Source organism: Pelobates fuscus, chromosome 2 (genome assembly GCF_036172605.1).
Source record: "Pelobates fuscus isolate aPelFus1 chromosome 2, aPelFus1.pri, whole genome shotgun sequence".
In the NCBI taxonomy this organism is placed as follows: Eukaryota; Metazoa; Chordata; class Amphibia; order Anura; family Pelobatidae; genus Pelobates; species Pelobates fuscus.
In genome coordinates, this window is record NC_086318.1 from 106,217,885 (window position 1) to 106,238,261 (window position 20,377).

A 20,377-nucleotide genomic window follows, 5' to 3' on the forward strand; every position below is an offset into this window, starting at 1 on the left:
TCAAATGAAGGGGCTCCCTTCTGTCAGTTGGGTCCACATTTAGTGGCTACAGACTGACACATGAGCTGTAGTAAGCACTGCAAACAGCCTTTTTAATCCTTTGAAACAGAACTGGATGGAAAGTAAACAGACTCTGCAGGATCTCCCTGTATGCCACCATGCCGATTGTGATTGGTGCTGGACTTTGTCACCTGCTCAGCCCAGATTACAATGTGATTTAAAGGGAAATCATGCTGGAGTTTCAGCATTGCAGCCAGTAGATGGCGGTCACATATTGTTTTAACTAGGAAGCCCATCTGCTTATATCAGTACTGGTATTAACAGAGATTTTCCTTAGGAGTAGGGTTAGGGTTAGTTGTAGTGGTAGGGTTAACTGTAAGGTTTGAGTTAGTGTGGGCTTAGTGTTAGGGTAAGGTATTTGTTAATGCCGGGTTAGGGTTAATGCTGTTTTAGGATTAGAGATAGTGTTAGATATACGGTTAGTTAGTGTAAGCAAGCATAGGTTTAGGGATAGGGTTGGTATCGTGTCAGGGGGTAAGCATAGGGTTAGCGTTAACTACCAAAACGTTAATTAGATTATAGACCTATGAGGCATTTAGCAAACAAGACAAAATATGTGGATCTATTTTGAGTTGTTTTTCTTTAGTCGCAATGGATATGTAAAAAATGTTTTATAATTTTTTTTCCTACCATTTTTTACTTTTTTCATACTTAATGTTGTGTTAGTTATATATAGGATATTAAAAGAAAGCCATTTCTGTCATTTAAAAAACAATATTTAGCATGTATGGAGGCACTTTAAGAGAAACACTTCAATTACAGTGAAACAAACAAGTGCAAACTCTAGGGAATTGGAGATGGGGAGGGTTAAATACAACATTGTTTAATTAATTAGAGCCCCCACCTACTGCCTATGGGTGGGAGCTGGGGAGTACCCTAAGTCCTCATCCTGAATATTATAGGTGAGGGCTGGGATAGGAAAGTAAGTTCTCCTCCCTCAATATTATGTTATAGTAGCCATCTAAAATTAACCATCTTACCACAGGTAGCAGCAGGAGGTACGTAAGGATGTCTTCCCCATTTATTTCATTAAATGGCCCCCACTCAATGACCCTCTATGTATTACCTTTTTAATTTGGTGGCTGGCTAGTTACCAGCACTGCTGAGGTTTATTTATTTATTTATTTTTAAACTATTTGCCCACTGGCTGCTAGCCCTGCCAGTTGTCAAATAATATTTAAATATATTGTTCACTTGTTCATCAGTGCCTTGTGTATCTTACAAATCGTATACTTTGTATAGGATTCGCATGCGAAAACTCCGATTTTAATTAAGACATGAAATGCATCTGAGCAATTGCTGCAGATTCGCTAGGGCAGTCCAAATTCCGATCATATTTGACTTAAATAAATATAAGAATTGCCATTATTGTCGGAATCAGGTAATCTTCACTGGATTTTGTCAATCCAGTCAAAATCCGGGGGTTTAGTGAATAACCCATATATTTATTTACAATTTATATACAGTTTAGTAGCCAACAAAATTAAATACAAATTATTCAAACTACTACTGAATAAAAAAAAAAAAATGTAACAAAACAACTATGTATCCAACTATATTTTAAATAGTGTTTCTTGGTATGTTTTATATTACATTAGATTATATACAATAAGTATATACACTATATGTCAAACACACTATAAAGGTAAATAGCACACTTTATATACATTTTTATGTAACTACATCTTTTGTTGCAAATATCTATTGTGGGGATATGACAAACTTAAAACAAACCATGTGGATTTAGCAGGCTAATTCATTAATCTGTAAATTGAAAGGCATTGACTAGGCTAGGGCATTTCAAATTTTAGGGTAAAATACTTGTGATAGAAAGTATTTTCTAACTCACATCTATCCCCGAATTGGCTGTTCTGACCCAAAATTGTAAATTCTCTGGTTACGTCCCATCATTTCAGAGTAGACTCAATAACCCTGCACAAATCAACAAACAAATCATGAGCAACATTTAGTGCACAGTGTAATATTTTAACTAAATTCAGTGACATCATGAAAAAAATAAATCATGTAGATACATTTTTGTAACGATAACTGTTTCTAATGTTTGCACAATTTTCATTTAATGAGTGTGTTATGATTTCTTTATGAATTATGAAGATGATTAGAGAGGTCGAATACATACAATAGAAAAATAGAAACATAGAATGTGACGGCAGATAAGAACCATTCGGCCCATCTAGTCTGCCCAATTTTCTAAATACTTTCATTAGTCCCTGGCCTTATCTTATAGTTAGGATAGCCTTATGCCTATCCCACGCATGCTTAAACTCCTTTACTGTGTTAACCTCTACCACTTCAGCTGGAAGGCTATTCCATGCATCCACTACCCTCTCAGTAAAGTAATACTTCCTGGTATTATTTTTAAACCTTTGTCCCTCTAATTTAAGACTATGTCCTCTTGTTGTGGTAGTTTTTCTTCTTTTAAATATAATCTCCTCCTTTACTGTGTTGATTCCCTTTATGTATTTAAATGTTTCTATCATATCCCCCTTGTCTCATCTTTCCTCCAAGCTATACATGTTAAGATCCTTTAACCTTTCCTGGTAAGTTTTATCCTGCAATCCATGAACCAGTTTAGTAGCCCTTCTCTGAACTCTCTCTAAGGTATCAATATCCTTCTGAAGATACGGTCTCCAGTACTGCGTACAATACTCCAAGTGAGGTCTCACCAGTGTTCTGTACAATGGCATGAGCACTTCCCTCTTTCTACTGCTAATACATCTCCCTATACAACCAAGCATTCTGCTAGCATTTCCTGCTGCTCTGTTACATTGTCTGCCTACCTTTAAGTCATCAGAAATAATTACCCCTAAATCCCTTTCCTCAGATGTTGAGGCTAGGACTGTATCAAATATTCTGTACTCTGCCCTTGGGTTTTTAAGTCCAAGATGCATTATCTTGTACTTATCCACATTAAATGTCAGTTGCCACAACTCTGACCATTTTTCTAGTTTACCTAAATCATTAGCCATTTGGCTTATCCCTCCTGGAACATCAACCCTGTTACATATCTTAGTATCATCAGCAAAAAGACATACCTTACCATCAAGACCTTCTGCAATATCACTAATAAAAAATATTAAAGAGAATGGGTCCAAGTACAGATCCCTGAGGTGCCCCACTGGTGACAAGCCGAAGCTTCAAATAGACTCCATTGACTACAACCCTCTGTTGCCTGTCACTCAGCCACTGCTTCACCCATTCAACAATATTGGAATCCAAACTTAAAGATTGCAGTTTATTGATAAGCCTTCTATGTGCAACAGTGTCAAAAACCTTACTGAAATCTAGGTAAGCAATGTCTACTGCACCACCCTGATCTATAATTTTAGTTACCCAATCAAAAAAATCAATAAGATTAGTTTGGCATGATCTCCCTGAAGTAAACCCATGTTGTCTCTGATCTTGAAATCCATGTGTTTTTAGATGTTCAACAATCCTATCCTTTAACATGGTTTCCATCACTTTCCCCACTACTGAAGTAAGGCTTACTGGCCTATAGTTGCCCGACTCCTCCCTATTACCTTTCTTGTGAATGGGCACAACATTTGCCAACTTCCAATCTTCTGGGACTACTCCTGTTATCAATGATTAGTTAAATACATCTGTTAATGGTTTTGCTAGTACACCACTAAGCTCTTTTAATAGCTTTGGGTGTATTCCATCAGGTCCCATTGACTTATGTGTCCTTACTTTTGACACTTGAAATAGAACCTCTTCCTCTGAAAACTCACGTGTAATAAATAACTCATTTATCCTTTTTCTTAACTGAGGTCCCTCTCCTTCATTTTCATCTGTAAATACCGAACAAAAATATTCATTGAGGCAGTCAGCTAGACCTTTATCCTCTTCTACATACCTTCCTTCTTTTGTTTTTAATCTAACTAATCCTTGTTTTACTTTTCTTTTCTCATTTATGTATCTAAAAAAAGTTTTGTCCCCCTTTTTTACTGACTGTGCTATTTTCTCTTCTGTGTGTGATTTGGAAGCTCTTATAACTTGCTTAGCCTCTTTCTGCCTAACCTTATAGATCATTCTGTCTTCCTCACTCTGTTTATTTTTATAATTACTAAATGCTAACTTTTAGTGTTTTACTATTTTTGCCACATCTGCGGAGTACCACAGTGGTTTCTTGAATTTTTTGCTTTTACTGACAAGCCTAATGCAATTTTCTGTTGCCTTCAGTAGTTCAACTTTTAAATAATCCCATTTCTCTTGGACGCCATTTAAATTGCTCCAGTCTAATAATGACTCCTTTACACATATTCTAATTTTAGAAAAGTCTGTTTTTCGAAAGTCTAAAACTTTTGTTTTTGTGTGGTGTGACTCAGTCACTGTTCTTATATTAAACCACACTGACTGATGATCACTGGATCCTAAACTTTCACCTACAGTAATATCGGATACCAAATCTCCATTTGTTAACACTAAATCTAGTATGGCCTCTTTACGAGTTGGCTCCTCAACGACTTGTTTTAGAGACAATCCCAGTAGGGAGTTTAGAATATGTGTGCTCCTGGCACAAGCAGCTATTTTTGTTTTCCAATTCACATCAGGAAGATTAAAGTCACCCATGATGATAACTTCCCCCTTCATTGTCATTTTAGCTATTTCCTCAACTAGTAGATTATCTAACTCTTCAATTTGTCCTGGGGGCCTATAAATCACACCTACACGAATTACTGTGTGATTACCAAATTCTAACGTAACCCAAATGGACTCTATGTTCACCTCACTAACTTTTATTAGGCTAGATTTTATGCTATCCTTCACATACAGGGCCACCCCTCCCCCTTTTCTGCCTTCCCTGTCTTTTCTCTATAAAGAGTACCCTGGTATTGCTATGTCCCAGTCATTTTTCTCATTATACCATGTCTCAGTAACAGCGACTAAATCTACACTATCAGTTGCCATTATTGCCACAAGTTCATGGATCTTATTCCCTAAACTGCGAGCATTTGTAGACATGACTCTAAGCTTATAATTTTTTAACACACTTGCTACAGGCACCTTCTGTCCTTGTTTTGGGGGACAATTGGATTGATGTTTTATCACCCTTTTGCCCCCCCCCCCTCCTAGTTTAAATACATCCTAGCAAAACATCTGAACTGCTCACTGAGAACATTTGTTCCCTTTTGAGAAAGATGCAAACCATCTTTTTTGTACAGTTTATTTCCATTCCAAACAGAGCTACCAATAAAGGTAGTTAAGACGTTATATAGTGTTGGTTATTTATCCAACCCTGGCTATATGGTTTTGTTTTTTTGTTTTTATTTATTTGTATGGTGGCTACTATTTTATGGGTAACTCTTCAAAATGTTAAATAGCTTTCTTGTTGTGTAGCTTAAATGATAACTTAAGTCAACCAGTAGGCAAGTGATCTATATTAATATTTATGTAAAGAAGTTTGGGTTTTTAAGCTTTGGAAACTACGTGGCATCTGACTGAGTTCAGAAAGAAAGCACAATAAGATAAATGCTCCGACTTTATTTTTGCTGTAACTGACAAATAACAAAAACTGAAAACATTTTAAAAACACATATATGACGATTTTGATGAACTTTTTGCATTATGAAACTTAATTTTAGGAATTGTTTTAATTATCCCATTACAGTATTATAATGTATAACATATACACTGTATATACTGAGCTGCTGATGTTAAGGTCACATTTTATATTAGAAACTCTTGGCAAAAAAAGTATTGGATATTAATATGGTATAGCAAGATTGTTTCTCTTTCTCTCTCTATATATATCTCTTGTTTAGAAATCTGAATATGTCTGTGTCTGTCTGTAGTTTGTCATGTATAAATGAATTCACCAGGAAGGAATATTATCAAGCAGCGGCACACATCTGTTTGCTTTCTCTTTTTTTTCTGATCTTAATTGAGGTAAAATATATTATTGACTGTATTTTGCAGCTGGTGATGATGGGCAGAAGACAAGAAAAGGAAAACAGGAGTCATTCCCATCCCTGGAAAACATGTTCATGAGGCTGCAACAGCTTTCATATTTCGATCAGCATCATGTCACCTCCCAGGTACTTGGCACTATCATTTATCAAAATTCGTGTCCATAGTTTGGGCCATACTGTAGGGCAGGGGTAGGCAACCTTTGGCACTCCAGATGCTGTGGACTACTTCTCCTATAATGCTATTAAAGACACAATGCTGGCAAAGCATCTGGGGGAAGTAATCCACAAAATCTGGAGTGCCGAAGGTAGCCTACCCCTGCTGTAGGCAAATAGTCTGACTATAAAATGTAAAGTCTTTATCAAATGAGCAGTAGGGTTGAATGGCAGATAAGCTAACATTAGGCATAAACCTTAAATTCTTTGCTTCTGACTAATGTCAGGAATGATGAACGACAACAGTGGTTTCGGAATTACAGTGTTGCTTATAATAGGCTATTACATTATATTGATTATAATTCACAAATTATTAAAATCTTGGCAGAATATGGTATGTGACTGAGTTTCAAATTCCTGTGTTTGACCATTTTTGCAAATGCGGACACCCACTGCAACCAGACCATACTTTCTTGTTAAGTTCAGTTCTAAGTATATTGACCATTCCCCATAGTTACTCAGCTTAGATTGATTTATTGACCAGTCTTGATCAGCAAGATTTATCTGTTTGTAATTTCTATCTCTAATGATGCCAATGCAGACTCAGCTAAGGACCTCTCAGCGGAAGCTTGAAAATGCTTGCCAAGTAGTGAATTCACTAATCACTAATTCTAAGTGTTCCTGATTGCCTTTTTAGCACATCTAAAATACCCTTTCATTTAAAAATATATTAAAAAAAATCACCTGAATATAGTTTTGTTGATAAATCATTATTTTCAAATACCATCTTTGCAGTTGCATGCTCTTTTAAAAGGTCATTAGCCCGAGACCTGCCAGGTAGTTTCTGTATCTCTCTTCTGCATAAAGGTCCTTCTATAAATCATATAAAAATCTATAACATATATAAAATGTAATGGTATCCGACTGCATGGACAGAGAGGTGCCTCCTGGCTATGAGTTCCTGTTCGGGGGAAGGGAGTACAATATTAAAAATCTTAAAAGTAGCCATTTTCACCTAAACAACTACTTTTTAAAAATGTTTTATTATTAATCGTAATGTTTATCTATGAGATGGCCAAAGGTTTGACAAATCCCTTGTTGTAGCAGTACGGGCATATTACAAGTCAAGGCAACTTTGTAATTTAAACACTCTAGAGTGGAATTTCATATTTTTCCCTAAGCATCTACATAGAATACTTTAAAATACCATAGACTATAAACTATCCTTTAGGTGTGTCCATATAGAAACAGAAAATGGGGGGAAAACAATTACCAAAATGCTGTTCCATACACAAAATATTGAGTGAAAAAATAACCTTCCATTGCTGGTACATTCATAGATATATAGACACACAAATATAGACAGTAACAAATATATATTTTTGAATTGTATAAACTGAAATGTACAATTAGTTTTTACCAGTTTCTTGAATCATGTAACGGCTACTAATTATAATATTATTGAATGGTATTCATTATATAAATCTCGGTTTGCTGACCTATAGTTTCAGCAGGAACCAGAGATGTTGAAGGTAAGTAGACATTAATCAAGCACTGAGTTATTACACATAGACCACACCATCCATCAACCCAGATATATAATGGATAGAGAGAGTTTTGTTCTAAATTAGCTACAACAGCATCCTACCTGTTCTAAAATAAACAAACTTACCATGGAAACAATGTTAATTCCTGTAATGTAACCGGTGATTGAGAAATAATTGTTTCTAAGAATCTGTTGGATTTTGTCTGCAGATATCTGGTAACATTCTGGAACAAATTGCGAGCTTTGCATCAGGAACTTCTTACCACCTTCCTTTGGCTCACCACGTCCAACTTATTTTTGATCTCATGGAACCTGCTCTGAACATCAATGGGCTTATTGATTTTGCAATACAGGTAACAGAGAGAGCTCTTAGTATGATGTTGTTCTTGGGTGATAGAAAATAAAGTTGTATTCTTCCAAAGCCATAAATAACTGCGATCTAGCTCTGTAGGTTGTCTTACGAAGTCAACTGTGCCTGAAGCCAGACAGTAAACTCATTGTGTTTTCATGCAAATACACGATAGAATTCTGTGTTCTTTTAGAAATGATGCACAGACAAGGACAGCTGAAACTATCTGGCTTTTGCTAATGGCTTTGCTAATTTAATATATTCTAGGTGAAACAATTATGTGTGCTTTGGGAAGTTGGGCCTTTGTGGATAATAAATCTAATGTGATCACGAAAGGCTTCTGTTAGCTTTGAGATAAATATCAGCTACACACAGTGAGCTCTAATTTTATCATGGGGTTTTGAAAATCAGCTGGAATAATCGTATTTATACGTTTAAACAGTTTGTGTCTTCTCCACTGAATTCTATTGTAATAAATCTGAGTATTTTTTTGGTGGTTTTGATACTTGATTTATACTTTTTCCATTATCCTCATGTTTGAAAATACACATATATGGTGACATTGAGAACAGAAGTGCTTTCTTAACTGTGTGCCTGCCATTTCTTCTTTTTTTCAAGTGTACATTCTGCACCTAACTAGACGTGAGAGGTTATACTTACTCATGAATATTTTACCTATCAGCATAATGAACTTTAAGGTGTTGAATAGAATAACTCAGTCTTGAAGGAAGCATTAGGAGGCTAATGATAGGAGCAGCATTTGATTGAGAACTGAGTTTGACTTGGTTCTAGTCGCGCCCCCGGCTCGCCGCGAGGTGCGGTAGCACCTGACTGGTGCGACCGCGCCATCGAACTGAGCCTACCTGCTCAGCGACGAGTCGGGAGCTGCTCCACCGGATCCTCCTGGCCACCTGCCCTGAAGAAATATGGCACCAACCACGCGGTCGCGGCCATATATAGCCCCGTCCCCCAGGGTTGCACAAATGTGCGTATGACGTTGACGCACACGCACATTCTGGGGTTAGAGGTCACCCTCTGACCAGTCACAGCCAAAGGAGGGATATTTAAATCCCTTAAGTTCCCTGGTTCATTGCCCTGTCGTGGTTTCCGTTCCTGGTTCCCGAGAGTGCCTTTTCTTGTCCTGTCTTTGATATTCCCGGTATTTTGACCTTGGCTATTCTGGACTATTCTGATTTCTGGTTTCCCTGACTTGGCTTGTTTAACAATATTGTATATTTCTGGCTTCCTTGACCTCGGCTATCCCTTGACTATTCTCTGTCCTTAACCTATTAGTCCGGCCATTCTAAGGACCGGTTTACGTTCTATCCTTTTTTGTTTTGTCTATGTAGATGCTACATAGTTCTGCGTGCTGGACCACACTAGCTGTTGTGACAGTTCTCATCAGTGAAGTGCCTCAAGTGGCTATCAGGAAGACAGCCTAACACTATAGTCACCAAAATAACTTTAGCTTAATTAAGCAGTTTTTGTGTATAGACCATGCTTCTGAAGTCTCACTGCTCAATTCTCTGCCATTTAGTAGTTAAATAAATTTTTTTTCTATTTAGGCAGCCCTAGCCACACCTACCCTGGCTGTGACTCACACATCATGAATGATAACAAATGGTTTCATTTTCAATCAGATGGTAACTGTAGAAGTTTTTATCTCCTGCTCTGTAAATTGAAGTTTAATCACACACAGGAGCAAGCTATTAACAATGCAGAAGATTATACATTTTAAATGAAACCGACTGTGCAATAAACACAACTGTTAACATTAGATCTCACTTTACAGGAAGTGTTTAGGAAGGCTGTGTAGGTCACATGCAGGGAGGTTTGACAACGGCTGCATAAATATAGTGATTAAACTCTTAAATGGCAAAGAATTGGCCAGTGAGACTTCAGGAACATGATCTATACACCAAAACGGCTTTGTTAAGCTAAAATATGTTTGGTGACTGTAGTGTCCCTTTAACTTTGCAATCTTCTAACTTGGAGTTTCTAGAAAATTATAATGTGGTGCCTTTAGTGATCCTTCAAAAAATGTCAGGGGTATTTATTGAAAACTACATACACCAAACACAGGAATTTTAGTGATTACTGGCTTATCGCTAAATAATTACAACAGGCATGGAGACAAGCCCCATGTGTGCTACTGTTCATGTAGATTATATCCTGATCTTGCTTATTAATTTATTATTTATGCTTTGGCCATTGTATTGAGACTATAATACTTTTGTATTTTGTAATGTACATCCTTTTCTCTTTCCCAATATATTACATTGATTGGCAGAACTCCAATTTCACGGGAGTCTTACACAAATCCCTCTATTCTCTTGCAGCTGCTAAATGAACTTGGCGTTGTTGAAGCAGAATTGCTGTTGAAGTCGTCCAGCCTTGCAGGAAGTTACACAACACGGCTGTGTCTGTACATTGTTGCAGTTCTCCGGCGTTACCATGCCTGCCTTATATTAAATCCCGAACAGACTGCACAAGTTTTTGAAGGGTTTGTACTAAATATAGAAACAAAATGTGCAACACATGACGAACCAAATTTACTGCTTGCAATTACCACTGTATCACAAGTCAGTTACCATAGATAGTTGTAGTGGTTATGATGCTATCAGACTTCTGGCACCTTCCTAGCTCCATCTCCCTCTCACTTTATCTCCCTTTCTCCAACTACATCTCCCTCTCATCCTAGCTATATCTATCTCTCACCTCTGCTCAGTCTCCCTTTCTCCAGCTTCAACTAAACCCCAGTTCCCTCTCCTTTTCAGCTCTATCTCCCTCTCTCCTTTTCATCTCCAGCTCCATCTCACACCCAGCTCCATCTCAGTCTCTCACCCCAACGTCCTCTCTCGTCTCTAGCTGCATCTTCTACTCTTATCAAAGCTCAATCTCCCTTTCTCTCCAAACGTAATCTCCCTCAGACCCTCCCTGCACAATCTCCCTCTCTCCACCCAGCTTCATTACCTTCTGTCCTTCCATCCCCAACATTACAGGGCAGCTCCCTCCTGACACTGCAGCTCCCATGTGGTGTGATGTTGAAGGAAGCCTTACTGAAGGAGGGAGGAAGCTTAAAACATAATTTTCCTTCTCCCTCTCACATTAGCTTCCTGTCTGATAAACTGATATATGTGGGCAGGCAAGCCCAGCTCTTTTACAGATACAAAGATTGTTGCTTCTCCCCGCTGACAAATCTGTGACTGTGCAAGGAGCTGCTGTTCCTCGCACCTACTAATAGTAGAAGGAAGGCCCTCTGCAACCCAGCATGGACTGTACCACCTGATGGCGGTTGGGTCTAAACCAACCGCCCCTAAAACCCTAAACCTGTGCTCTGCCCACTTAACTCCATGTAATCAACATGAGATGTGATGCCCGGTTCGACATCATAAGTATCATAAGATACGTGTGATTTGGAAACAACCCCTTTCTTTTTCTGTTTTTATTTTTCTCAATTATTCATTTTGTTGACTATATACAGTGATATATCTTTCAATCCTCATGCTCTACAAAAACTCTCTAAACCAAAACTGGAAAAAAACACCCCATCAGCACTGCAACAACTGAACATCCTGTCTCAAAAACCACAGGGTACTATAAGAATTCTCAGAAAATATAAAACTGTTATATATAGAGAATAAATGGAACTTTGCCAAAAAGATGATTATTTAACCATTTGAGTTTAACATCATGTTTGGGCTTTACTTATTTTTGAAAAAAAGAAACAAGCCCTTATAATTTGTTGTAATATTATTTGTTCTTGTTTTGGTTACTATAAGCCAGCTGGGTACCCCCGAGTCATTGGAAACACCAGATTGTGGCATTTCTTAGCATGGGGAATGTTTCCTTGAAGTAATCCTCCTACAGAGCATGGGAGTGGAAGCTATATGTTTTATGCTATTGATTTAGAGTCTATTTATATCCATCTCTATATGGATAGAGTACAGAGGGTTTATGGCAATGTTATATTCATCTAATCAGATTAAGGAGTACACAGAATGTATCTACAATAAGCATTCTATATGGCAGGACTACAGAGAGTTTATTTACAATAAGCATTCTATATGGCAGGACTACAAATAGTTTATTTACAAAAGGCATTCTATATGGCAGGACTACAGAGAGTTTATTTACAATAAGCACTCTATATGGCAGGACTACAGAGAGTTTATTTACAATAAGAATTCTATATGACAGGACTACAGAGAGTTTATTTACAATAAGCATTCTATATGGCAGGACTACAGAGAGTTTATTTACAATAAGCATTCTATATGGCAGGACTACAAATAGTTTATTTACAATAAGCATTCTATATGGCAGGACTACAGAGAGTTTATTTACAATAAGCACTCTATATGGCAGGACTACAGAGAGTTTATTTACAATAAGCATTCTATATGGTAGGACTACAGAGAGTTTATTTACAATAAGAATTCTATATGGCAGGACTACAGAGAGTTTATTTACAATAAGCATTCTATATGGCAGGACTACAGAGAGTTTATTTACAATAAGCATTCTATATGGCAGGACTACAGAGAGTTTATTTACAATAATAATTATATATGGCAGGACTACAGAGAGTTTATTTACAATAAGCATTCTATATGGCAGGACTACATAGAGTTTATTTACAATAATAATTATATATGGCAGGACTACAGAGAGTTTATTTACAATAAGCATTCTATATGGCAGGACTATAGAGAGTTTATTTACAATAAGCATTCTATATGGCAGGACTACATAGAGTTTATTTACAATAAGCATTCTATATGGTAGGACTACAGAGAGTTTATTTACAATAAGCATTCTATATGGCAGGACTACAGAAAGTTTATCTACAAAAAACATTCCATATGGCAGGACTACAGGAAGTTTATCAAGCACGCCTACTGGCTGTCACACTTTTTTCATGTTCCTGACCTCTCCAGGAATTATCTTCATTTAACATCATTACTCTAAAAATTCACCACGAATATTCCAAGGACCCATCTTGACTCATATCACACACATGGGCTTATCAAAATTGAACGGATGGCATTACTAAACTGAGATAAATAGCGGATTAAAATATACTTCCCCAGGACCCTCTTACTGCTAATAAGCGATACCTACACCTGAACACTACAAACAAGGTACAATTAATCTATAAAACTGACTCTCCTACGTCTGTAAATTGGGTTTGGGAATTAATCATCCATTTAGCAATGCTCAGATTTAATTTCTAAACCTTCCGAAAACATATTGATGAAAAATATTTCACTAAAGCACATTTGTTTTGTACTTCTGTAAACTGACCTGCATGCATGCTTTCTTATCTATGTTATCTACAAAGCAGCCTGAAGTGCAAAATGTCATTCTTCACACCAGCCTGCATTCTGTAGAACAGGGAAATGTTACCATCTCCAACTGCTAAAATCCCAGCAAAACTCAGAAGCTATTTTAACCCCATCACTGATGAGGGAAGGATCACCTATACTCCCTCATATCTGCATTCCCTACAACCCCAAAATGCAGTCTCTCCACTGAGTCCCTCACAAGTGGTTACCCTGAAACTACTTGGTATTTTTAAAGGTACTCACAGGGGCTGCCATGGAGGAAAATCTAAACGTAAAGTTCAATATCTTGATATCATAGATGCTCCACCACTTTGTCTACCTGCAAACCCAATTGAAGTGATTTAACATAGAAGCCACAAAAATCACACAATCAAATCAGGGATACCTTTGTGTGATCCCCCAAAGAAGACACACCATTTCAAAAATACAGAGCAATAACTCAGAACCCCAAGACTGTCCTATAAGTCCTGTGCAGTGACAGATCAATAAGGACCAAAACAGCTATTATCGCCAACTTTTTAAAAACATGTGAATTAGCATGCATTACAGAATCCTGGCTAGATGACAGCTGTTCCAGTTATACGGTGTTCCACCGCCCAAGACAAGATCGCAAGGAAGGCGGAGTAGTAATACAATTATACGGTGTTCCACCGCCCAAGACAAGATCGCAAGGAAGGCGGAGTAGTAATATATGTTAAATCATACTTAAAGGGTACAGAGAAGCAGCACCTGTACCCTTTCCTGACTTATACCTAGTTACTGCCAGATAGAAGAGACTCTGGTTTGGGAAGTACCAGCTGCCATACCCAGATCTAACAAGCACTAAGAACCTCACCATAGCACATAATTCATACTTAAACCCCAGGCCAATATCAGTCCACACACCCTAATCTTTGGAATGTGTAGCTGCCAGAGCCTCAATAGATAGAGGATTCTGGTTGCTGCTTATACAGACTGCCAGGAGATTTCTTCATGAACTCACAGACCTTTCAATTGGTTTAACCTTTGAACACACCAGATGGCTTATATTGGGAGATTTCAACTCGTGGATTGATGACATCCTATCCCAAACTTAAGCAGGTCCGATTAGTGCACTTGGCTTTATACAAATCGTTGCTAGTTCCACCCATAGAAAAGGTCATACACAGGTGCAGTCTGGAGTAAAAGTTTCACTAGTAACTGTAAATCCAGTTGTTTGGTCAGACTACCACTCCATACTCTTCTTAATTGTATCACAATCAACCAGACCCCAGCCTGAGAACCTGGTTTAGCACTGCTCAATAAATGGGGTGATGCCAGTGGATGTAACATCACATTTGGATCTAAGTGACCCAATGGGCATTTGTGAAGCTCCTTAGTACAACTAACCATGAGAGACACCCAGTAAGGCATTGCAACAACAAGACCATGAAGAGCCAGGCAAAGCCTGGGCAGAACAGGGACATGTAAGTGTGAGGATAGTGTATAAAGAGGGATGTGTTAAAGTGGTCCTGGGACAGTGGGTGGAGTAGTAAGTGGTAGATGGGTGGGATAGTATAAAAAGGTTGCCATCTTAAAGCATAGCAGCCATCTTAATTATCAGTTGGTAACCGCTTCCCGTCCTCCCTCCCCTTATTTGTTTCATGTTTGTTTGTCTGTGTGTTTTGTCTGTCACCGCTTGGTTGCCCAGTGGGCGTGGTGGGTATCCAGCGGGCGTTGTGGGAGCCCAGCGGGCATGTGGTAGCCCAGCGGGCATGTGGACGCTCAGTAATAATTAAAAAAAATTATATATATATATATATATTAATTTAACGTATATATTTATGTAATATTACATAATTAAGTCATTTTATTAATTACAATTTGCGGGACCTGCCTGATAACCTAGGCAGAAAGTCGAGCAAATTTAATTTGCTAGCACTTTATTTAACCCTGTAACTTCCCAAGACACTATTAAACCTGTACATGGGGGATACTGTTTTACTCGGGAGACTCAGCTGAACACAAATATAAGTATTTCAAAACAGTAAAATGTATTACAAATGAGAGTGAACCTTTTTGCATTTTTCACACACAAACGGCACTTACACTGACGATATAATTGTTGTGATACGTTTATGGTTTTGAAACACTAATATTTGTGTTCATTGAAATCTCCTGAGTATAACAATACCCCTCATGTACAGGTTTTATGGTGTTTTCAAAAGTTACAGATTAAAATATAAGGCTTGTGTTTCAGTTTTTTCACACTGAAATTCGCCAGATTGGTTACGTTGCCTTTGAGAGCACATGATAGCCCAGGAATGAGAATTACCCCCATGATGGCATACCATTTGCAAAAGTAGACAACCCAAGGTATTGTAAATTGGGTATGTCTAGTATTTTTTAGTAGCCACTTAGTCACAAACACTAGCCAAAGTTAGCGTTCATATTTGTTTTTGTGTGAAAAAAGCAAAAAAAATTAATATTTGGCCAGTGTTTGTGACTAAGTGGCTACTAAAAAAGACTCAACATACCCTACTTTTGCAAATGGTATGCCATCATGGGGGTAATTCTTATTCCTGGGCTACCATGCGATCTCAAAGGCAACATTACCAAACTGGCAAATTTCAATGTGAAAAAAAAATGAAATGCAAGCCATATATTTGACTCTCTAACTTTCCAAAAAATCATAAAACCTGTACATGTACAAGAGGATCGCGGCGGAGGTAAGTACCGTGGACCTTCTGGGGGCTTAAGCCGTTACAGCGTCCTATGCCGCCGCAACGGCTTTAAAGCCCATTATAATGGGGACGGTATAGAACGCCGTAATGGCATTAAGGTGTTAAAGGGACTCTCCAATGCCAGGAAAACAAATCAGTTTTCCTGGCATTTCAGAATCCTGCAGTCCTCCCCCCCCTCCCACCCTCCATCCCATGTTTCTGAAGGGGTTAAAAACCTTCAGTGACTTACCTGAATCCAATGCCGATATCCCTCGGCGCTGGGTCAGGCTCTGCCCACGTTCCTCCACCGCCAACGTCAGCCGGCGGGGGAGACCTAAGGTGCATGCACGGCAATGGGCGCGTGTGCATTAGACCTCCCCATAGGAAAGCATTACTCAATGCTTTCCTATGGGGATTCTGGCAGCGCTGATAGACAGCCACTAGAGGAGGACTTAACCCTGCAAGGTAATTATTGCAGTTTATAAAAACTGCAATAATTACACTTGCACTGTAGAGGATGATGGGAGTGGGCACCCAGACAACTCCAATGAAGTGGTCTGGGTGCCTGGAGTGTTCCTTTAAGTCTAGGATAGCCTTATGCTTAAACTCCCTCACTGTGTTAACCTCTACCACTTGCTGCAAGGCTAATCCATTCATCCACTACCCTCTCTGTGTCCTGTCATTTAGCCACTGCCCAGCCCATTCAACAATATTGGAATCCAAACTTAAAGATTGCAGTTTATTGATAAGCCTTCTAAGTGCAACAGTGTCAAAAGCCTTACTGAAATCTAGGTAAGCAATGTCTACTGCACCACCCTGATCTATTATTTTAGTTACCCAATCAAAAAAATCAATAAGATTAGTTTGGCATGATCTCCCTGAAGTAAACCCATGTTGTCTCTGATCTTGAAATCCATGTGTTTTTAGATGTTCAACAATCCTATCCTTTTGCATGGTTTCCGTTACTTTCCCCACTACTGAAGTAAGGCTTACTAGCCTATAGTTGCCCGACTCCTCTCTATTACCTTTCTTGTGAATGGGCACAACATTCGCTAACTTCCAATCTTCTGGGACTACTCCTGTTAACAATGATTGGTTAAATAAATCCATTAATGGTTTTGCTAGTACACCATTAAGCTCTTTTAATAACTTTGGGTGTATTCCATCAGGTCCCATTGACTTATTTGTCTTTACTTTTGACAGTTGAAATAGAACCTCTTCCTCTGTAAACTCCCTTTCCTTCATTTTCATCTGTAAAACTGAACAAAAATATTCATTGAGGCAGTCAGCTAGACATTTATCCACTTCTACGTACCTTCCTTCTCTTGTTTTTAATCTAACTAATCCTTGTTTTACTTTCCTTTTCTCATTTATGTATCTAAAAAAATGTTTTATACCCCCTTTTTTTACTGACTGTGTTATTTTATCTTCTGTGTGTGCTTTGAAGACTCTTATAACTTGATTAGCCTATTTCTGCCTAATCTTATAGATCTGTCTGTCTTCCTCACTCTTTTTTTTTTTTTTTTTACAATAACTAAATGCTAACTTTTAGTTTTTAACTATTTTGGCCACTTCTGCAAAGTACCATAGTGGTGTTTTTAATTTTTTCTGCTCTTATTGACAAGCCTAATGGAATTTTCTGTTGCTTTCAGTAGTGCAACTTTTAAATAATCCCATTTCTCTTGGACTTCATTTAAATTGTTCCAGTCTGATAATGACTCCTTTACTCATATTCTAATTTTAGAAAAGTCTGTTTTTCTAAAATCTAAAACTTTTTTTGTTTTTGTGTGGTGTGACTTAGTCACTTTTGCTATATGAAAAGCATTTAACTTAAACAACACAGACGTATTACCTTCTGAAACATTGTATCAAATGTATCCTACTAAATTGCTACCTTGAAAGCAATAATTTGAAGGAAGTGATGCTTAAGTAGCCATTTATAAACCAGTCTATACAACACAGGGATCTCTCCACCTCCTGTTACGTTATTGTGACACTAAACACTGTTTTTGGAGGATTTTTTGGTCAAATATTTTAATGTAAATAATAAGATTGTAACATGCTTTACCTTAAAACAGTGGCTTCAACAGAAAGAGTAATCTACTGGGAGTGCCTCTAGCGGCTGTCAGTGAGACAGCCGCTAGAGGCTGGATTAACCCTCAGTGAAACATAGCTGTTTCTCTGAAACTGCTATGTTTTCAGCTGCAGGGTTAACACTAGAGGGACCTGGCATCCAGACCACTTCATTGAGCTGAAGTGGTCTGGGTGCCTATAGTGGTCATTTAACTGGTTTAAATCTTTCCTCACTGGTAAACTCTATGGTTCCATGTTTTTTATGTAACATCAGGTTTAAACTCATTGGCACCAAAAGCATTGGCCTGCAGAGCCCTACAAGGATCCATCTTTTCTCCCATGCTATTCTCAATTTACTTTCTACTACTGGGGTACATATTTAGGCTACATGGCCTAAGATATCATTGCTATGCTGATGGCACACAACTCTACTTTTCCTCTGCTCCAGATACCAATGCCCCGACTAACCTCATCAACAGTTGCTTAGCAGAACTCAGAGTAGATGAATGCTAGTTGACTAACAGAGAGGACGCTGGGCAGCAAAAATATCTCATGATAACCCAAGTGGCCTGGAACTTGGAGTCTCTGAACTCATTAGGTCAACAGAGGTACAAAATCTTGGAGTGCTGATTTACTCTTATCTATCATTTAAACAGCAGGTTTTCTCTGTAAGAAAACCCACCTTCTGTAATCTAAGAAACATAGCCAGGACACGACACTTAATCACACAGGAGTATATGACAGATTAATCCATGCATTTTTGTCCTCTCATCTAGATTACTGTCATGTACTCTTTTTGGGCCTCCCAGAAAAAGAACTCAATTGAACTCCTGACACCATATACTCAATCCCACTCACTTAGGTCAGCCAACGAATCCCTTCTGTCTGTCCCCAGAATAAAGACAAACTCAGGTTCCCGGGCATTCAGCCATGCTGCCCCTACATTGCTCAATCAGAACAGCACCATCCTTACAGACTTTAAATTTATTTATTTTTTAAAACAACAACATTCAGCTCTTCTGGCTATCAGAAAAGTGCTATAAAATGGCAAATTATTATTATAAGCATTTTAGATGGCAGGAGTACAGTGAGTTTATCTACAGTAAGTATTCTATATGCTTGACAAAAACTCCATAAACAACCAAAACCAACAAAATATTAGCACTGCAGCAACTAAACATCGTGTCACAAAAACCACAGGGTACTATAATAATTCTCAGAAAATACAAAACTGTTATACATAGAGCATACATGAAAGAAAGACGATTATTTAACATCATGTTTGGGATTTACTTTAAAAAAAAAAAAGCCCTTATAATTTATAATATTATTTGTGCTTGTTTTGGTTACTATAAGCCAGCTGGGTATTTAGTCGTGATTGATAATACCAGATTGTCGCATTTCTTGGCATGGTGAATGTTTCCTTGAAGTAATCCTCCTGCAGAGAATGGAATTGGAATCTATATGTGTTATGCTATTAATTTAGAGTCTATGTACATCCATCTCTGGAGTGCAGGGGGTTTACTGGCAATACCTCCCTGATGGTACTGCATAATGAATAAATATATGCCTGTATATCTCATCATTGAGAAGACCATTAATTCTTACTAAATTCTGAATTCTGTTAACAAAAATGCAGCCCCAAACTTGCAAGGAAGCTCCACCATGCTTCCCTGTTGTCTGCAGGCACTTATTTTTGTTCTACTGTCCAGACCTTCATTGAACAAAGTGCCTTCTGCTACAGCCAAATTTACATAAAGGCTTGACTCATTATTCCAGAGCAATGGCTGCCATTTTTCTGCACCAAAGTCTCTATGTTTTCATGCATAGTTGAGTCACGTGGCCTTGCTTCCTTGTCGGAGTTATGGCATTTTAGCTACAAGTCTACCGACCAGAATTTTATAGACAGTAGATAAGTGTGCTGTCAATTCTGAGCTGATGTCAGTGCTGGATATAGAGTCTTCTAGTGCAACATAATTTAAAAAACTATTTTTAATGTAAAATTACACCCTTTCTATACCTGCCAATCTTCGCTTCCCTAGAAGCTGGGTAGGCAACAGCACAGGTTGCAGAGAGGGATTGAACCGCCTATGAAACGAGCAGATCCTCCAAAGACAGGGACAGGTCTGTCCACAAAAGGGGCATGTTTGACCCTAAAAAAAGTGGTCAGGATGACTGACAGTCTGCCTTCTCAAGGAAGACCAGCTGAAGTGCTCTGTGAATGGTCCTAGTAC

General features: G+C 38.1%; 2 protein-coding genes across 2 annotated transcripts in view; one reads left to right on the forward strand and one right to left on the reverse strand.

Moving 5' to 3' along the window:
- The window catches only part of P2RY12 (purinergic receptor P2Y12), a 28,281-nt gene extending 20,413 nt beyond the window's left edge, over nucleotides 1-7,868 (reverse strand). Inside the window, exon 1 of the mRNA XM_063442528.1 lies at nucleotides 7,819-7,868. The gene's annotated coding sequence lies outside the window, so the exon portion shown is untranslated. The remainder of the gene's footprint in view (nucleotides 1-7,818) is intronic.
- The window catches only part of MED12L (mediator complex subunit 12L), a 442,361-nt gene that overhangs the window by 333,544 nt on the left and 88,440 nt on the right, over nucleotides 1-20,377 (forward strand). Inside the window, exons 18-20 of the mRNA XM_063442526.1 lie at nucleotides 6,001-6,119; nucleotides 7,902-8,045; nucleotides 10,381-10,544. Coding sequence (XP_063298596.1) covers nucleotides 6,001-6,119; nucleotides 7,902-8,045; nucleotides 10,381-10,544 — 427 coding nt within the window. The remainder of the gene's footprint in view (nucleotides 1-6,000; nucleotides 6,120-7,901; nucleotides 8,046-10,380; nucleotides 10,545-20,377) is intronic.